The following is a 15865-nucleotide window of genomic DNA, read 5'->3' as shown; positions in this document are numbered from 1 at the left end:
ACAGTCCTCAGACATTATTAAAGTACCCAATTCAGCAAAAATATTCAGATTATGCCTCAATGTATCTCTATATATAAAAGCACTTAAACACATGCTTAACTTTTAGAACATAATGAGAACCCATTGAAATTGATAGGACTTAGACAAATGCTTAAATGCTTTCCAGAGCAGGGGTGGACTGCAGAACCCAGACCAAAAAAATCCACAAAAATTAGAGGTTAGAAGAATAAAATCAACTGCCCTTATAATGCACAGAGCCATTAAAGATTTTGTGGCACCTACAACCAAACTACCTCCATGTGAATAAGGATTATATGATGTAACATTTAAGCAGCATATAGAGGAACAGACCCTAGATTAATTATGTGTTGCAAGAGCCCAGCTGCCTAAGAATCAGCTGAGACTTATAATGACATTACACCCTATTGAAAGGCTCCCCAGTCAGCATGTTTCTTCACACTGTGCACCAGTATCTCATCTAGTGCCCTCTGCTGACAACCACCGACAGCCCCTAGGCTGATCCACCTCTTCTTGAGACCCAGACCTTTCATCAGGTCACACATAGTCCCACCACTCCCAGGGTCATAGAAGGCCCCACAAACAATAAATAGTTCACACAAAGTCCTGACAGGCCCTGAGCCCCAAACATTTGGCTCAGGGGTCCTTTCCCCTTCTTTTCAGATTTTGTAATTAAGTGTTTCACACCAGGGCACAACAGCTGGTAGAGAAATCCAGACCCTCCCTCTGGGTGACAGTCCAAGGAAACTATCTATTCCTCCAGCCTCCTCCCTATCTCCTTAAACCACTTTTGTCTCTTCCCAAACATCTTCTTCCATAACCGGAATATTAGCCCACAGAGTTACATCCTTGACCTTTCTCCTTCTTTCAACTCCATTACAGGAATTATCTCCATTTCTGTAGCCCTCTTGGTATCTCTCCTAGAAGACCTCTCCTGGCTGTTTCTCTGAGTTCCCTTCTTGGGAGAGACTCACATCATCTCTTCTCTTTGGGCTTACCACATTTCTCCTAGCCCTTCAATCCTTTCTTTATTAGTTACTCGGTACCCACAGTTAGAGGTTATCTTTAACTGAACCTGGCCCAGCCTCTGATGTGTACTAATTACACTCTGATTCCAGTTAAACCTTTCAGGGTCAGGTTAGGAGTCATACACTCTAACTCACACCTGTAAAAGTGACTGATTCACGCTTATGAGGCTGACTGATGTCATAGATTCATTGATGCTAGGGTCGGAAGGGACCTCAACAGATCATCGAGTCTGACCCCCTGCCCTGGGCAGGAAAGAGTGCTGGGATCAGATGACCCCAGCCAGATGCCTATCCAGTCTTCTCTTAAAGACCCCCAAGGTAGGGGAGAGCACCACCTCCCTTGGAAGCCCATTCCAAATTCTTCACCCTTACCGTGAAGTAGTTCTTTCTGATGTCTAGTCTAAATCTGTTCTCTGTCAGTTTGTGACCATTGTCCTTGTTACCCCAAGAGGTGCCCTGGTGTCATGCCTACCATATTTTCTGACATAATACACACAACTTTTTCTCAAAATTAGCTGCTGGAAATTATGGGGGGAGGGGGATCTTAAGCAAGGGAATACAGCTGCTTACTGTGCTGCCTCCTCCAGCAGGCACTGACTGGGTAGCAGGGTCTGCAACAGTGTAGCACAGGGGTGGGCAAAATATGGCCCGTGGGCCAGATCCAGCCCGCAAGGCCATTCTATCCAGCCCACGGGGCCCCTAAAAAATGCAGAAAATTAATATTTCTCTGCCCTTGGTTCCATGTCAAAAATGACAGGAACCAAGGGCAGTAGGACCCAGGGGAAGCCCAGCGGGCTCCAACAACAGTGGGGCCCACCCGGCCCTGCCCCTGCTGGGGCTTCTGGCCTGGGAGCACATGGCTGCCCCACCCCACGCAGGGCTATCCGGAGCAGGCACAGGCAGCCCCAGGCCAGCTGCTGTGAGCGGCTGCAGCATGGGGAGGTGGGTGAGGGGCTGCTTCCCCCCACCTCTGCGCTCAGCACCACCTTGTAACCCAGCCCCGCTGCCAGGTACAAACTGGTGCTGAGCATGGGGAAAAGCAGCCCCTTGCTCACTGTGTGGCTGGGGCCCCATGCTGCAGCTACTTGCAGCCCACGTGGGGCTGCCTGTGCCTGCTCCGGACAGCCCCGCGTGGCCTGCGAGCGCCTGCAGCAGATAGCACCCGCCATGGGGTGGGCAAGGGGCTGCTATTCCCTGTGCTCAGCACCAGCTTCTTCCCTGCTGGCAAACAGGGGGTCAGGGCTGTGCACTGCCTCCCACCTGTACTGTGGGGCTGGGGGGCACTGGGTGCGAGTGGGCAGGGAGCCAGTGGGAGCACGGGGCCCGCACCGGTGCCCTGGGGCCAGTGCCGGTGGGCCCAGAGCAGGGTGGCAAGAGCTCAGGGTCCCAGCCAGCAGGGGCTCTATGGAGCCGGGCCAGCTCCCCCCTCTCCCTGCTGGTGCAGCCCAGCCCAGCTCCACAGACCCCTGCCAGCCTGCTGGGCTCCACTTTGTGCCCCACCGGTGCCGGCCCTGGGACACTGGTCCCAAGACATTGGAACATTGGTCCCAAGATGATGACCAGGGGGCAGGGCACCTGTCAAGGTGTGGGGCACCTGTCAAGGGGCAGGGCTACCCACGCAGCCCTCCACAGCCTGCCAAAACTGGGTAAACAGCCCTTCCCCCGAAATAATTGCCTGCCCCTGGTGTAGCATCTGGCAATGGCTTGGAAGTGTCCTTTTAACTAAGTGGAATGGGGAACGGGAATGTAACCCCGCGAGTGCTGGACAGGGGGCAGCACAGTGAATACAAGCGGCTCTCTAGCTGCTGGCTATGGACAATAGGAGCCCCACATGCTCACTGCACAGGGTTAATTTGTCTCTTCCTGAGTAATGTACCTGGGAGGGGAGGAAAGGGGGCATGGGGCACAAGCACAAGTAGACTGACACCCCATGGGGAGCCTCCACTGAGGGGCTGCTGCAGCAAGTCTGCAGGGATCCCATCTCCTAGCCATAGCAGCATAAACCTGTTCCACAGCAGCCCCTGCATGTCTCCCAGCCATAGCCTGTACCCATGCCAAAGCAACCATCAAAGTGTAGTAAGTCTGGACCAGGGCAGGTAACACTCCACCCCAACCCCCTTTATGTCCTTGATAACTTGTTATATTAAATTGCTTATTGCTATTTTCAAATAAATTCTCTTTTTTTCCTTCATTACACCTTCTGAAACCAAGATGTGCATCTTATTTAGGGGCATGAGGCATGCAGGTAAATACAATATTGTCATTTTCACTTGGAGTTCAGTGCAGTAAATGGTTCTTGTAAAGTATGGAAGAGCAGGAGGCTTCCAGGGCATAGCGCACATATAGGGTGTAGCCCATATATGGGGCACTTGCACCTATATAAAAGGCAGAACCAAAATGAAAAGCAAATGGTTCCATTTTTACAATTTGAAAAACAAGCTGTGACTTCTATTTTTGATGAGTGACAAATCTGATACCACATGATATTCAAGATTTTGTGGTTCTTAGGGATACTTAGTAATAGGACACACATTGCTTTTAAAGAAAGGCTTTTTACAGTTAGTACTTTCCCTTATAGAACTGCAAAAAATGAAGAAGAGTTTGGCAGCAGAACAAGTTAAGGAAGGTTATATAGTCATCACAACTGGAGATTGTCACAGGCTTGGCAGCCATTTAACAGAGATGGTTTACAAATAATGATATACATCTTTCTATAGCATGATGTGAGTGAAGAGGCAGACACTAAAATAACATAATTCTTTGCACTTGGACAGCATAATCCACAGGTCTTAACCTGCTTTAGATACACTGGGTTCAGCACCTAACCTTGATGTGAAGTAGGTAAGTAACAGCACTATCACCATTTGCTTTCACAAGTCCAGTAACAGCATAATTAAGTGGCAAATTCCCAGATGACTAGGAAGGGATGTCAAATAGGGAGGAAGAGACCAGATAGCGGATAGGGCTGTGCGAAGCTTCAGTCCCTGATTCAATTTGGCAGAGGTTCAGCCCGATTCCGTGGCCAAATCTCCAAATCCGAGTCGAATCAGAGGACCCTTTAATCTCTCTGAATCAAATTGGAGCTCTCTGAATCTATTTGGAGATATTTGGCGATTCGGACATAGACACAGCTTTAAATGTTTTTTCTACATACCTCTAGATAGCAGGCAACTCATGAATGCTGCGATGGTGGGGCACATGAAATGTCCCACAGGAACCCAGGAGGCTCCCCAGTGCGCTCAGCAGCACACCCGGAAGTAGACCAGAAGCACTTCCAGGTCCGCCAGGGAGCATGTAGGGGGCACTCCCGTACCCCACTGGCTAAACGACTGGTGCCTCCTGGGTCTGGGGGGACACCTGGGGTCACCCCACAGCTGATTGCTGAGCCGGGGGTGCATGCTCCCGAGTGGACCCAGAAGTGGACCAAAAGTACTTCTGGTCTACTTCAGGTTTCACCGCCAAGCACATGGAGGCCCCCCCCCACTCCTGTGGGACGCTCCATGCACCCCATCATTGTAGCATTCAAGAGCCATGCTGGTACCTCGAGGTATGTAGAAAAAACTTCTAAAGCTGTGTCTATGGCCAAATCAAGGATTCCCCGAATCAGCATTGAATCTTCAGATACAGATTCAGCTGAATCGAATCAGGGACAGTGATCCAAATCAACTAATCGAATCACTGTCTTTGATTTGAGCTGAATCCAAATCAAATAGGGCCTGCCTCACACACCCCTAATAGGGGACGCTTCCCTCAGGACAACAGAGCCACTTCAGCCTCAGCAGTCTCCACAGGGCTGCCATACCCTCTGTGCATAAAGACAAGAGCCAGTTATGTTCCCTCCCATGCCTCTCACCCCTCTCTGTGCTGTGAGCTGTCAGACACAGAGTCTTTTAGAGAACTGAGCTGGTTGCTGCAGCAAGTGGTACACAAGACACCTGTTCTTTATGAACTAGATTTCACTAGTTCTACTGCCAGAAACTAAGGGAAAGATTGGGACAGGATTTTCTTGAATCTTGAATGACTTGCTCTAAAGGCAAGGATTTCTTGGGGTATTTTATTGGACCAACTAGGTAAAAATTTCTGGACCATCACAGCTACAATGTCAATCTTACACTACTTTGTTCTAAAGTCACACAAAAAGCCTGCTGCCAAGCTGGGAAAAGTACCTATGTTTTCTTTCCCCCTGCCAGTGTTCCAACCACAAGATCAGCCTTCAGCCCTAGGGGAGATGATCTAAATCTTACTAAATCAATGGGAGTTTTCCCATTGATTTTAACAGGCTTTAGACCAGGCACTAGAGGGTCCACTGCAGTCCTTCAGACCCAAAGAAGCCTATAATGAGACCACATTTTCTTAAGCTTGTAACAGCCTAACATGACTTCGTTCATTTTCCTGGAAATGCTTAGTGTCTGATATGCAGCAATTATTCAGACTTAAGGGTAAAGATTTAGTGAATATTTTTGCAGTGATTTGTTAAGTCAAAGTCCTAAGTCTTTATATTACAATGAATTTAACACCACTGTTACTCTGTTCCGATGGAGTTAGCCCAAAGAGAAAGTAATAGGAAATACATGGTCTTTATTAATGACCTTACTGTATTTATTGCCTCCTCTAGTTGTGTGCGTATTAAACTGCAGAGTGTTAAATAACTATGAGGAAAATTCTGCTAACTCAGAGTGATGCTGAAACCCTAGAGACTGGTGAATAATAAATCAACCATTTGTTCTTTTGGTAGTGGAATTCCTTGCTTGCTATTGAGCCTGGTGCTTGGAAGGCTGACAGACATTTTGGAGAGGATTACACAGAGGTGTGGGAGAAGGTCAACAGTAGCCAGTTACTTAGAAGGAGATAGTAGCATTAACAACATTATTAAGGTCCGTCTCAAACTTGCATCAGGCAGTACTCTCACACAATTAAGATTTGGATATGCATGGGATGTACACAAAGGATGCCAGTGAAAATTGGGGCCCGGTTGTACCAAAAACTGCATAAGCACTGAGCAAGAGAGAATCCATTCCCTGAAAAGCTTGCAGGCTAAACCAAGGCAGAAAGACTGAGATGATCTTAGAAACACAGGAATTGCTACATCTGAGAAGACCAGCTGTTCATCTAGTCAATATTTAATCTCAAACAAGAACTAGAACCAGATGCTTTAGAAGAAAAGCAAGAAACACTGCACTGCACTGGTTATATAATAACCATTTCCAATGGAATGTTCTTCCTAACTCCTTCCTTCAGAGTTTGACTAATGCATTGATGCATGAGGTCTTATATTCCTTCTTCATTTTTGTATCCTGTCTAATGTAACTGTGGATGTTCTCACTATTAATATAAATAACTAATCCCTTCTTGAATCCTATTAAGTTCTTGACAATAACAAGGAAGCAATACAAATAATATATTTTCTTCACATTTAAATGGGTCTATTTATGTCATATGTCATGGAATAAAGCAATGTGCCCATTCTGACTATAATTAGTTCATTAAGTGATTAATTCTTACTAGCTACAGTTCCTTTCCCGCAGGCACAAAGAATATTTCCCCTAGGACCTTTGGCTTGGTGAACGGATGGAGTTGTACTGTTCTTTGCAAGACAATGCGTGATTTTCTGGCCCACTTATGAAGTCCTTAGCACATGAATGCCACAGTTTTATGCAATATTGGGCACATCTACATGTGCAATCAGGCACATTAAATTGGGTCCTCACAAGCACCTGAATGTGGCAGTTCGGCCTAGCGCTCGTCCTGCCCTGCTCTGCCCCTCCTGCAGCATCCAGGGGAGCTCCAAGCTCTCCTGGCTGCCAGCCCTTACAGCCCTTAGCTCTGCCGAACAGCTACCTCCTAGCCCTGTGTTGATCAGGACCATCCGAATCTCCATGGGGCTAGCCCACCCCATGGCCCCTTGCTCCCTAGGCTGACCGGGAGCAATTTGCTCCTGGTCAGCGTCTTCATGTGTGCTTTGGCGCATTAGTTTAATCCATCAATTTCTAATACCTGTATCATCTCCAGGTACTAGAAAAGGGAGCATTAGGTTAACCTACTGTGCAGTAATTGCTGCACGTGTAGATGGTGATGCTTTACTGTGCATTAGTCTAACGTGCACTAAAGCATCTCATGTAGATGCACCTATTATATACTTAGGAGGTGTTCCCATTGTAGGAGATGGAGTCATCTAGGGCAAGACTATTTAAAAGTTTATATGGGCCAGAGTTATTGAAGTGCTAAATATGCTTCAAGATACCTAGCCCAATTTTTTTTAGAAGCATCTTGTGTGATTTCAGCGTGGGTTAAACACTCAGGCTAACCTTCGGCTAGCAAAAGCTAGTGTGGCCTTCGGCAGACTTTGTAAATCAGTCTGAGACCACAGAGACATTGGAATGTCGATGAAACTGAAGTTTTACAAAGCCATCATTCGCCCGACCATCCTTTATGCCTGTGAAACCTGGACCATCTACCAGCGTCTTGCCAAGAAACTCAACGACTTCTACCTCTGTGCTGCCTGTGAAAGACACTAAAGATCAAGTGGCAGGACAAGATTCTGGACACCGAGGTGCTCAGAAAATCAGCTCTTCCCAGTATTCACACACTACTGAAACTGGCACAGCTAAGATGGGCTGGCCACCTTTCAAGAATGCCTGACACTCTCCTGCCAAAGAAAACCTTCTATGGCAAACTGTCAAATGGAGTATGCTTTCGTGGTACACCAAAGCAGCGGTACAAGGACACCCTAAAAGCATCCCTAAAGAGTTTTGACGTCAACTGTGTTGTGGGAGCCAGTCGCTTGCGATCATCCATGCTGGAGGTCATCGGTCCAGAACGGAGCACTGGCCTTCAAGCAACAGCACACTGCAGAGGCGGTGAGGAAGTGTCTAGCCAGGAAAACGAGGACCTCTTGTATCCAATCTTCATTGCTCTCCTGCCCCTGCTGCAGCAGGTTGTTCAGGGCAAAGATAGGGCTTATAAGTAACCTAAGTACCCACACAACCTACCCTCCACCCCACCCCCTTCCTCTCTCTTCTTTCTCCCTTTCTCTTTTCTCCCTCCCTTTTTCTCCCGCTTCCTTTCTCTCTTCTCCACACCCCACCCCACCCCCTCTTGGATGCAGTCATCTGCTTGTGAAGGATGAACAAACACTCAGGTGAGTTTCTGTATCACCTTGCACATATATCTTTGTAAATCTGGGCTTAAGTGGCCCAAGAGCACAGTGCCCACTACAAATTAATTCCTGATGTTGACTTTTGGAAATACCACCCAGCTGTAAGGTGAAACAAATCACTATGTGAACAAGATAGCCAAAATACTCAGCTTTGCCCAATGCCAGGGAGTTAGCCATACAGTCAAAACAAACAAGTCCCCCCCCACCTCTGAAAAAGCACCAGGTTGGAAAATGAGAGCAGAGAGATGTATTTAGCTATGTTAGTGTGAAGTGAAGTAGAAGGCAGGGTAAATGTGCGCCTTATAGACTAACGTGTATGTATGTATGAGTCCAGGACCTGCATGCATGCATATAGACAGTCAGACTAACATGTATATGGTAAAGATATGTATATGGTACACACACACACACACCCCTTCCCCGTGGATAAGGAACACATTTACCCTGCCAATACTGGGTTCATTAACCAGCAAGACAAATCACAGGGATGTAATGGATTCGTCTGTGCTGGGGGCCAGATCCACATTTAAGGCTTCCTACTTTTTAAGAGCATACAGATACTCTGGATCTCAAAAGACCAGGGCTTCCCCCTGCCTGTTGACTGCCTTTTAGTGGAGGTCTCCTTGAGAAAAGTCTGTAGCACAAAGGTCTAGCCCCCTTTGCCACTGCCACCCCCTTCCCTACAGGCCAATCTTTTTTCTTTGGTGTTGGGCTGAAATTGCATCCTGCCTCCCCTCCCTTAGGGTTGCAGGGGGCCCGACCTGGAGAGAGAGAGAGAGAGAGAGAAGGTGCTTCTCTGGCAGGGTCCTGGAATGGAGATGGCAGCTGCTGCCCCCCCCGAGGTTCCCCGGGCTAACCGCTGCCCTGATGCGACCCTCTGTCGCCCCGGCGACCCTGTGTGCCCTGCGGGACACCTCCCCTGCCCCTTCTTGCAGGTCCCGGGCTCACGGGGACTTCCACCTCGGACCCGCAGGTGCAGGGGGCAGAGCGCCGGCGGGGCGCGTTTCCCCAGCGCCCGCCCCTGCCGCGCCGCCCGGCGGAGCGCATGTCCCGGGGCGCCCCAGCCCCAGCGCGGTGCCGGGGCCCGCAGCATCCCGCCTGTCGCCGCTCTCAGCCCTCGGGCGCGTGTCCCCGCGCTGCCCCGCCGCGGCCAGCCCTGCCCCTGCCCGCGCTCGCGGCCAATACACGCGGGAAGGCGCGCAGCCACCACGGCCCCCGGCCCCACGCCGGGCCATCCCAGGCTCCCCTCCGGGGCCCGGCGGGGACGAGCCCGCGCTGCTCCCGTGTCCGGCGCGGAGCGAGGGCCCCCCGCCACCCGTGCCGGGCACGCGCCCGCTCCCCGCTCGGCTGCAGGTGTCGCCAGCGCCCCGGCCCGTGCCCGCGCCTCCGTGGGTGCGCGTGCGCGCGCGCTCGGCTCCAACGGGGGCGGGAAGCCCGGCCCCCCCCCGCTCCGCCGCCCCTCCTGCCCCCCTCCCCGGCTACTGCCGGCGCGGCGCGGCGCGGCGCGGCCCGGCCCGGCGGCCCTGCGGGGGGCGCCGGAGCGGAGGGAGCCCCCCCCGCCCCCCGGAGCCGGCGGCTTCCTCTCGCCTCGCCCCGCGGTGGCTGCCATCAATAATTAATCGGCTCCCGGCTGCGGCGGCGAGCGGCAATAAGAGCGGGCGGGCGGGCGGGGGCGGGAGCGTGTGCGCGGCCCGGCCCGGCCCGGCTCGGCTCGGCTCAGCTCACTGCGGCCGGCGGCGGCGCGCGGAGCGGCGGCGCTTCCCGAGGGCTCGCGGCGCCCCGCCACCATGCCCGGGCAGCGCGCGGCGGCCTCGCCGGGAAGGGCCGCCGAGGAGGACACGGGAGGATGAGGCCGGGCTGGCGGCGGGGGCGGAGGCGGCGGCGGAGGCGGGCGGCGGCGGCGGCGGCAGCGGCGGGGGGCGGCCGGCGCGGGCGGGGCAGCGGCGGAGGATGAAGTGGGGCGTCCGGGGAGCCTGCGCCGCGCTCTCCAGCTGCCTCCTGCTCGCCTGCGCGCTCAGCGCCGCCGCCGTGGGCCTCAAGTGCTTCTCGCTGGGCTCGGAGCTGAAGGGGGAGCCGTTCCGCCTGGGCGCCGCCGCCGGCGCCTTCTACTCGGGGCTGCTGCTCTCCGCCGGCCTCTCGCTGCTGGGCTCGGCGCTGCTGTGCTGCCGCCAGCCCGACGAGGCGGCCGGCGGCCCGGGCGCGGGCGCGGAGCAGGCGGCGGCGGGGTCCCAGGCGGCGGCGGCGGCGGCGGGGCCGGGGCCAGGCGCGGGGCCCGAGGCGGAGCAGAAGGCGCCCCCCGGGGGCCGGCAGAACTTCCTGCTGCTGGGGGTGCTGGTGTTCATGCTGGGCGTGCTGAGCGCCTTCGCCGGGGCCGTCATCGACGGCGACACCGTGTCGCTGGTGGAGCGGAAGTACTCGCACTACTGCGCGCTGCAGCCCGGCGGCGCGGCCCGGGCGCGGGCAGGCGGCGGGGCGGCGGCGGAGGGCTCGGCGGCGGCGGCGGCCGTGGCGCTGCGCTGCCAGAAGCTGCGGGACTACCAGCGCGGCCTGGTGCTGTCCACCATCTTCAACGCGCTGGAGTGCCTGCTGGGCCTGCTCAACCTGCTGCTGGTCAAGAACTACAAGGCGTCGCAGCAGCGCGGGCTCCGGCGGCGGCGGCGGCGGCAGCAGCGGCAGCAGCAGGCGCTGGGCGGGCGGCGGCGGCGCCGGGGCCGGGGCGGCGGGCGGCGGGCGCAGCGGCACAGCCAGGGCTCCATCTTCTCCAGCGAGGAGCCCGAGCTGTCGCCGGGGGACTGCCCCTTCCAGGCCGTCTCCTACATCAACGTGGGCGTCTTCCACGTGTTCGACGAGGCCGGCGTGGAGGTGCACTGCGGCGGCCACCCCTCCGTCGAGCTGCCCGGCTACTCGCCCATGGACCCCGAGCTCGACGCCTCCTACCCCTACTGCTACCCGCTGCCCCACGAGCAGCCGCCGGCCTACGAGGAGATCTACCCCGGCGAGCCGCGCGCCAACGGGCCCTAGCCGGGGCGCCCCGCCAGCCCCCTGCCGGCCCGGGGAAGAAGCTGGCGGAGGCCCCCGGGCCGCCTCTCCTGCCGCCGGCCGCCTCTCCCGCCCTCGGCCCCCGGGGCCGCTCAGCTCGGGCGGCGGCGGACACGACAGCCAGCGGCCCCGCTTCACTTCCCACGGTCCTGTCAGCCGGAGTTTCTTGTCTGTCTCTTGTTGAATATCAGGAGTGAAGTTTCAAAGGCCGGACCAGAAACTGTGAGGGTCGGTTCCTCCCTTCACGCTTTCTCTCGGGCCAGTTTTTTTCTGTCTCTTTTTGGTTTGGGTTTGGTTTGGTTTGGTTTGTTTTTTTTTAAGTGAACCATCCTAGTCGTTTTTTCTTCAGCTTTAACAGTTTCGAAATTATATCCTTTTTATGGTAACCAGCCAGTGTCAGGAGAAAAGTGTGGCGAAGCTTCTTTACCTCTCCAGTGGATCCGTTTTTCGTCCCGAAGAGACGTTGCGTGTGTTTACTAGAGCTGTTTGGGGGGAATTCTTATGTTTACACTTTCTTGGAAGATTTCAGTTCTCTTTAAAATCTAGTGAGTCGAAGCCGTTTGGTCTTGTAAGATGCACATTCAAAAATAAAACAAAAAAACAAAAAATCCTGCACTTTCAAAAAAAGAAAAAAAGTAAAAGAGGGAAAATCAACAGCAACATTTTTGTATACTAATGTGCCTGCTTTTGTTGATAACTTCTTACTGTAAAAGCTTTCAGAAGTCTATAGTGAAAATGTTTGGTAAACTTAATTGCGATTTCAAATTAACAACCTTTACTAAAATAGTTGAGAGAGCAGTGGGATACAGCAATTCGCAGGAAGTCCAAATGTCACATACATTCCTTTTTGTAAACCAGGTTCTGTGTTTTTAGTGCGAGGCAGGGTTTATTTTTGTTTTACACAAGTGAGCAGTTTGATTCTATTTTGTACAACTACATGGTTTCTCTCTTGTAAAGAATTTCATTTCACTGTTATCAATTTCTCAATCTGGTAAGCTTGAATACTAAAGGTTTTTTTTTTTTTGAAAAAGGAATATTACACACACACTTTACACAGCCTTAACTGATGGTCACAATTTTAACAGAAAAGCGATAAAAACATACCTTCCAAATGTGTTTTCAGACCTATAGTTTAATCCTCACTCAAGTTAGAAAAAAATTAAAAATGGAAGGCGTGATTTCACCTGCAAAAGGACCCCAAAAAGTTAGATTGGGATTTGTTAGCTCTTCCTCAAATTACATGCATTAACAAGATTCTTGTAGACATTAAAACAAAAAAACCCTCTAAATCTTCATTTTAGATTGAGCTGTGAAATGCCAATATCCAAGAGTGTGAGAAAGTAGTAATTAAAGTCAAGCTATGGCATCCATATGTTTAAGGTGCTTTAAAAAAGGATGAGATTTAACTCAATGTTGCACAGAGTGAAAAAAGGCCACTCTTCAGATTTTGTATTAGTTTGCCCCTTTTTTCCAGTTAGCGTATATTACCATGGAATCCCATCAAAGATGACCTATTCTATTAATCCTTTTTTTTGGAGCCTGCTGCATATGTAATGTCAGTGTATCAGATAACATGAAAGAAATGTAGTTAAAAGAAACCAGAGTTTGGGCATATGTTTTGTGGTGGATAGAAGATTATTTTTAAATTTTGAGAAGCTGAGAGAGAGAGAGAGAAGAAATTTGTAGCCTTAGTATCAGAAAAATGACGTTTTAATCTAAAATGTTGAAGCCTCTCTGCACTATTTTTGTTTTCTAAAGTGTCTTGACTTGCACACTTTGTATAGCCTAAAATGCAGAATGCCTTAGAAATTTTAGAAATTACAAACTGTATCTATGAAACTCATAACGAATCTTATAATCTATGTATGGGATCAAATGCAGCTATTTCAAGTTTTGCCCCACAGTTCTGAACTGTGGGAATCTACAGATAAAAATATCCTTTTCGGATGAAATTTTCTCTTGGGCAGAAGGCAGCAAAAAACTTCTGTACTGTTTAAGTTCCACTGAAAGCTTCAAAATAAGCTTTATGCTTCTCCCTCTGCAGAAGCAAATATTATTCCTTTACCAACAGTCTTTACTAACAGTGTAATTTTATCAAGAAATCCATATTCTACAGATTACATCGCCAAGATTTTTAAAAAATGAAATGGGTAACTCAATTAAGGACCCGAAATTCTTATATGAGAGACTTAAATAAGTACTGTAGCTTGTTTTACAAAAGTGCTCAGCATCCTCCAATTCTCACTGAATTGTATGAGAATAACTGGGTGCTGAATAGCTCTGAAAATCAGGCCACAGCTTTAGAAGCCTAGTGGCAAGTTTCTTTTCTTTTTTTATTTAATGTTGGCTGTATATTTTAATTTAAGTGTAAGTTTTATCTTTAGTTTTAATAAAGACATTGATTTTTGATGTTAAAAACTAGTATTTTTATTTAAAGAAACTATTCTAGAAATTGAACTAGATAATTCTGAAATTCCAGTTGTTCCAAAGATCAGTGCTCAGGGAATAAAAAAAAAGGAAAGTCAAGAAAGCTACCTATATACTCAAGACTAAATAGAAAGTAATTTTAAACAGTGAACTTCTAAGATTGTTAAATTCATAGAACTTTTTGTTTTGTTTAATGTATTTATTTTCAAAATACCATTCACTTTAAATATTATTTATGGTCATTTGACTCCTGAATTTCTACTTTTCTTCCCTTGGGCTTTTACCTCCTAATAGCAGTGTAATTTAGGGATGGATAAGATGCTGGAAAAAAAGAGTCTAATCAAACTCCCACCAGAGACAGTGGGAGTTTTTCCCATCAACTTCAGTGGGAATAGGATTGGGCACAAACATATATGCAAATAGTTACTATACCCAACATATATAAAACAACATATTGGTCGTTTCTGGCCCAACACCAGATACAGCAATGACATACTAGCACTCAGATATGTATATTTTATAGGGACAGAAGTGGTAAGGAAAGTAACCTGTGGTGTCATACACATTTTTAAAACAAATAAAATTAAGCAGGCAAATTGACCAAATAAGCCATGTTTTCTTAAAGATGGTGTACAAACATTTCAGGTATCCAGTGACTAACTTTTATGGTAAAATATAAATGTATTTATTTCTCAGTGAGAAGAAACTTATAAATACAAAGTACAAGGAGGAGCTTCACAAGCATGATCAAAGTATTGTGGAGCCATTTTAAGAATTTTGAAAATCATCACTATATCTATTGAGCAATAATGCTGGAGTGTGTAAACTATGCTATGTTGAAATTGAAAATAGGCTGGTGTAACAAATGTTAAAACTGTAGGTTAATTACTTCGGAGGACTCATAATAACAATTTTTAAATGATATCTCATGCCATGGTTGACGACGAAAATCTATCTGTTGCGTCATTGAATTGTAGATTTTATTCTACAGATGTTAAAACTGGGGAAAGGCAACAATAAAATAATTAGTGTGCACATTTGTACATAGGTATGTAGGTTCCCATCTTGTTTTAACTGAAGTCAATGGCAATTCTCTTATTGGGCCCTATTTCTCACTGGTTTGCACTGTGTTTGCTCACATTTATGTCAAGGAAGAGTAACATCCAACTAGACTGACTGGGTAGTAGTTTACCTTCCACCTTCCAAACCCTTTTCACAGGTGCAGCCAACTCCACAAGGGATAAACCAGTGGAGAATTGGGCCCATTGTCTTTGGCAAGAGCAGAATTAGCCAGAAAAGAAAATCCTACCAGCCTGTTAGCATTTCTGATGACTTATTTTCACACTCCAACATCCTTGCTTAATTCAGTTATTTATTTTGCATTGTAATTGACAGACAGGGCATATGTAAATCTGAAAGGGAGCATTTGATGCTAGATGAAAGTGGTATTAAACTAGTACAAGTCTTACTCTAAGTTTGATTTCACTGTAGGACTTCTTTGGTACACCAAAAAGCACTATGGTGGCTGGTACAACTTAGATACATTTCAAATGTAATGTTTAAATCAGAAAAGGTTTCTTAAAGTTCACATGATGAGGGCAGTCTGTTTCTGCATTTGGACTCAGTATATATGAACACCTTTTCTTCATTTTGCCATTGAATCTGATATTGATCCTCAACAACATGTCAATAATTGATATTGTAATTTTAGGATCAATAAATATGTTTTAAAGCACAGCATATCCAATAAGAAAAGCCTAATGCTCTTCATTTCATCTTCTTGTCTTATCGTGATGCCTGGCAGTGCAACTCAAGTTAGATATAGTTGCCAGTTTTTAAAGGATTTGTAATTTTCATCAGGTAGAATCCTGGCATAAAATGCATAAGCATGTTCTGTGGCTTAAAGTTTACCTTAGCACATTATGCAACTATATTTTGGCCATCAAGAATTCACATGGTTTTGGATTACTTTTTTAAGCAAAAATTGGTTTAGATTAAAGGGTTTTTTTATTTCAGATAAATGAAATTTTTAGGCACAATACAAGTGTCTTTGTTAATACAGAATCATAACTCCAAGTAAAATTAGTAAGGGGAAATGAGATTGAATTCCTAATGTAAATTGTACATTCTAAAGTTTATTCTTTTCTAAGTGGCCCATTAGCCTTTAAAAGCAGCTATTGAATGTGACTAATAGATG

The 15865-nt window shown here is 48.5% G+C and overlaps 1 protein-coding gene across 1 annotated transcript; it reads left to right on the top strand.

Annotated features, from left to right (window-relative positions):
• Nucleotides 1-9897: 9897 nt before the first annotated feature.
• On the top strand, nucleotides 9898-15410 carry TMEM271 (transmembrane protein 271). The gene has a single exon (XM_059724556.1). It carries the CDS (start codon nucleotides 10153-10155, stop codon nucleotides 11221-11223), a length of 1071 nt encoding a protein of 356 aa, XP_059580539.1. The 5' UTR covers nucleotides 9898-10152; the 3' UTR covers nucleotides 11224-15410.
• The last annotated feature ends 455 nt before the right edge of the window (nucleotides 15411-15865 follow it).

The sequence above is a fragment of the Alligator mississippiensis genome, chromosome 3, assembly GCF_030867095.1.
Source record: "Alligator mississippiensis isolate rAllMis1 chromosome 3, rAllMis1, whole genome shotgun sequence".
Classification (NCBI taxonomy): domain Eukaryota; kingdom Metazoa; phylum Chordata; order Crocodylia; family Alligatoridae; genus Alligator; species Alligator mississippiensis.
The sequence above is the reverse complement of the archived record's forward strand: the minus strand, read 5'-3'. Positions and strand labels throughout refer to the sequence as shown.

Coding starts and splice junctions, on each gene's coding strand:
- TMEM271 (XM_059724556.1), top strand. CDS start 10,153: ATGAAGTGGGGCGTCCGGGGAGCCTGCGCCGCGCTCTCCAGCTGCCTC.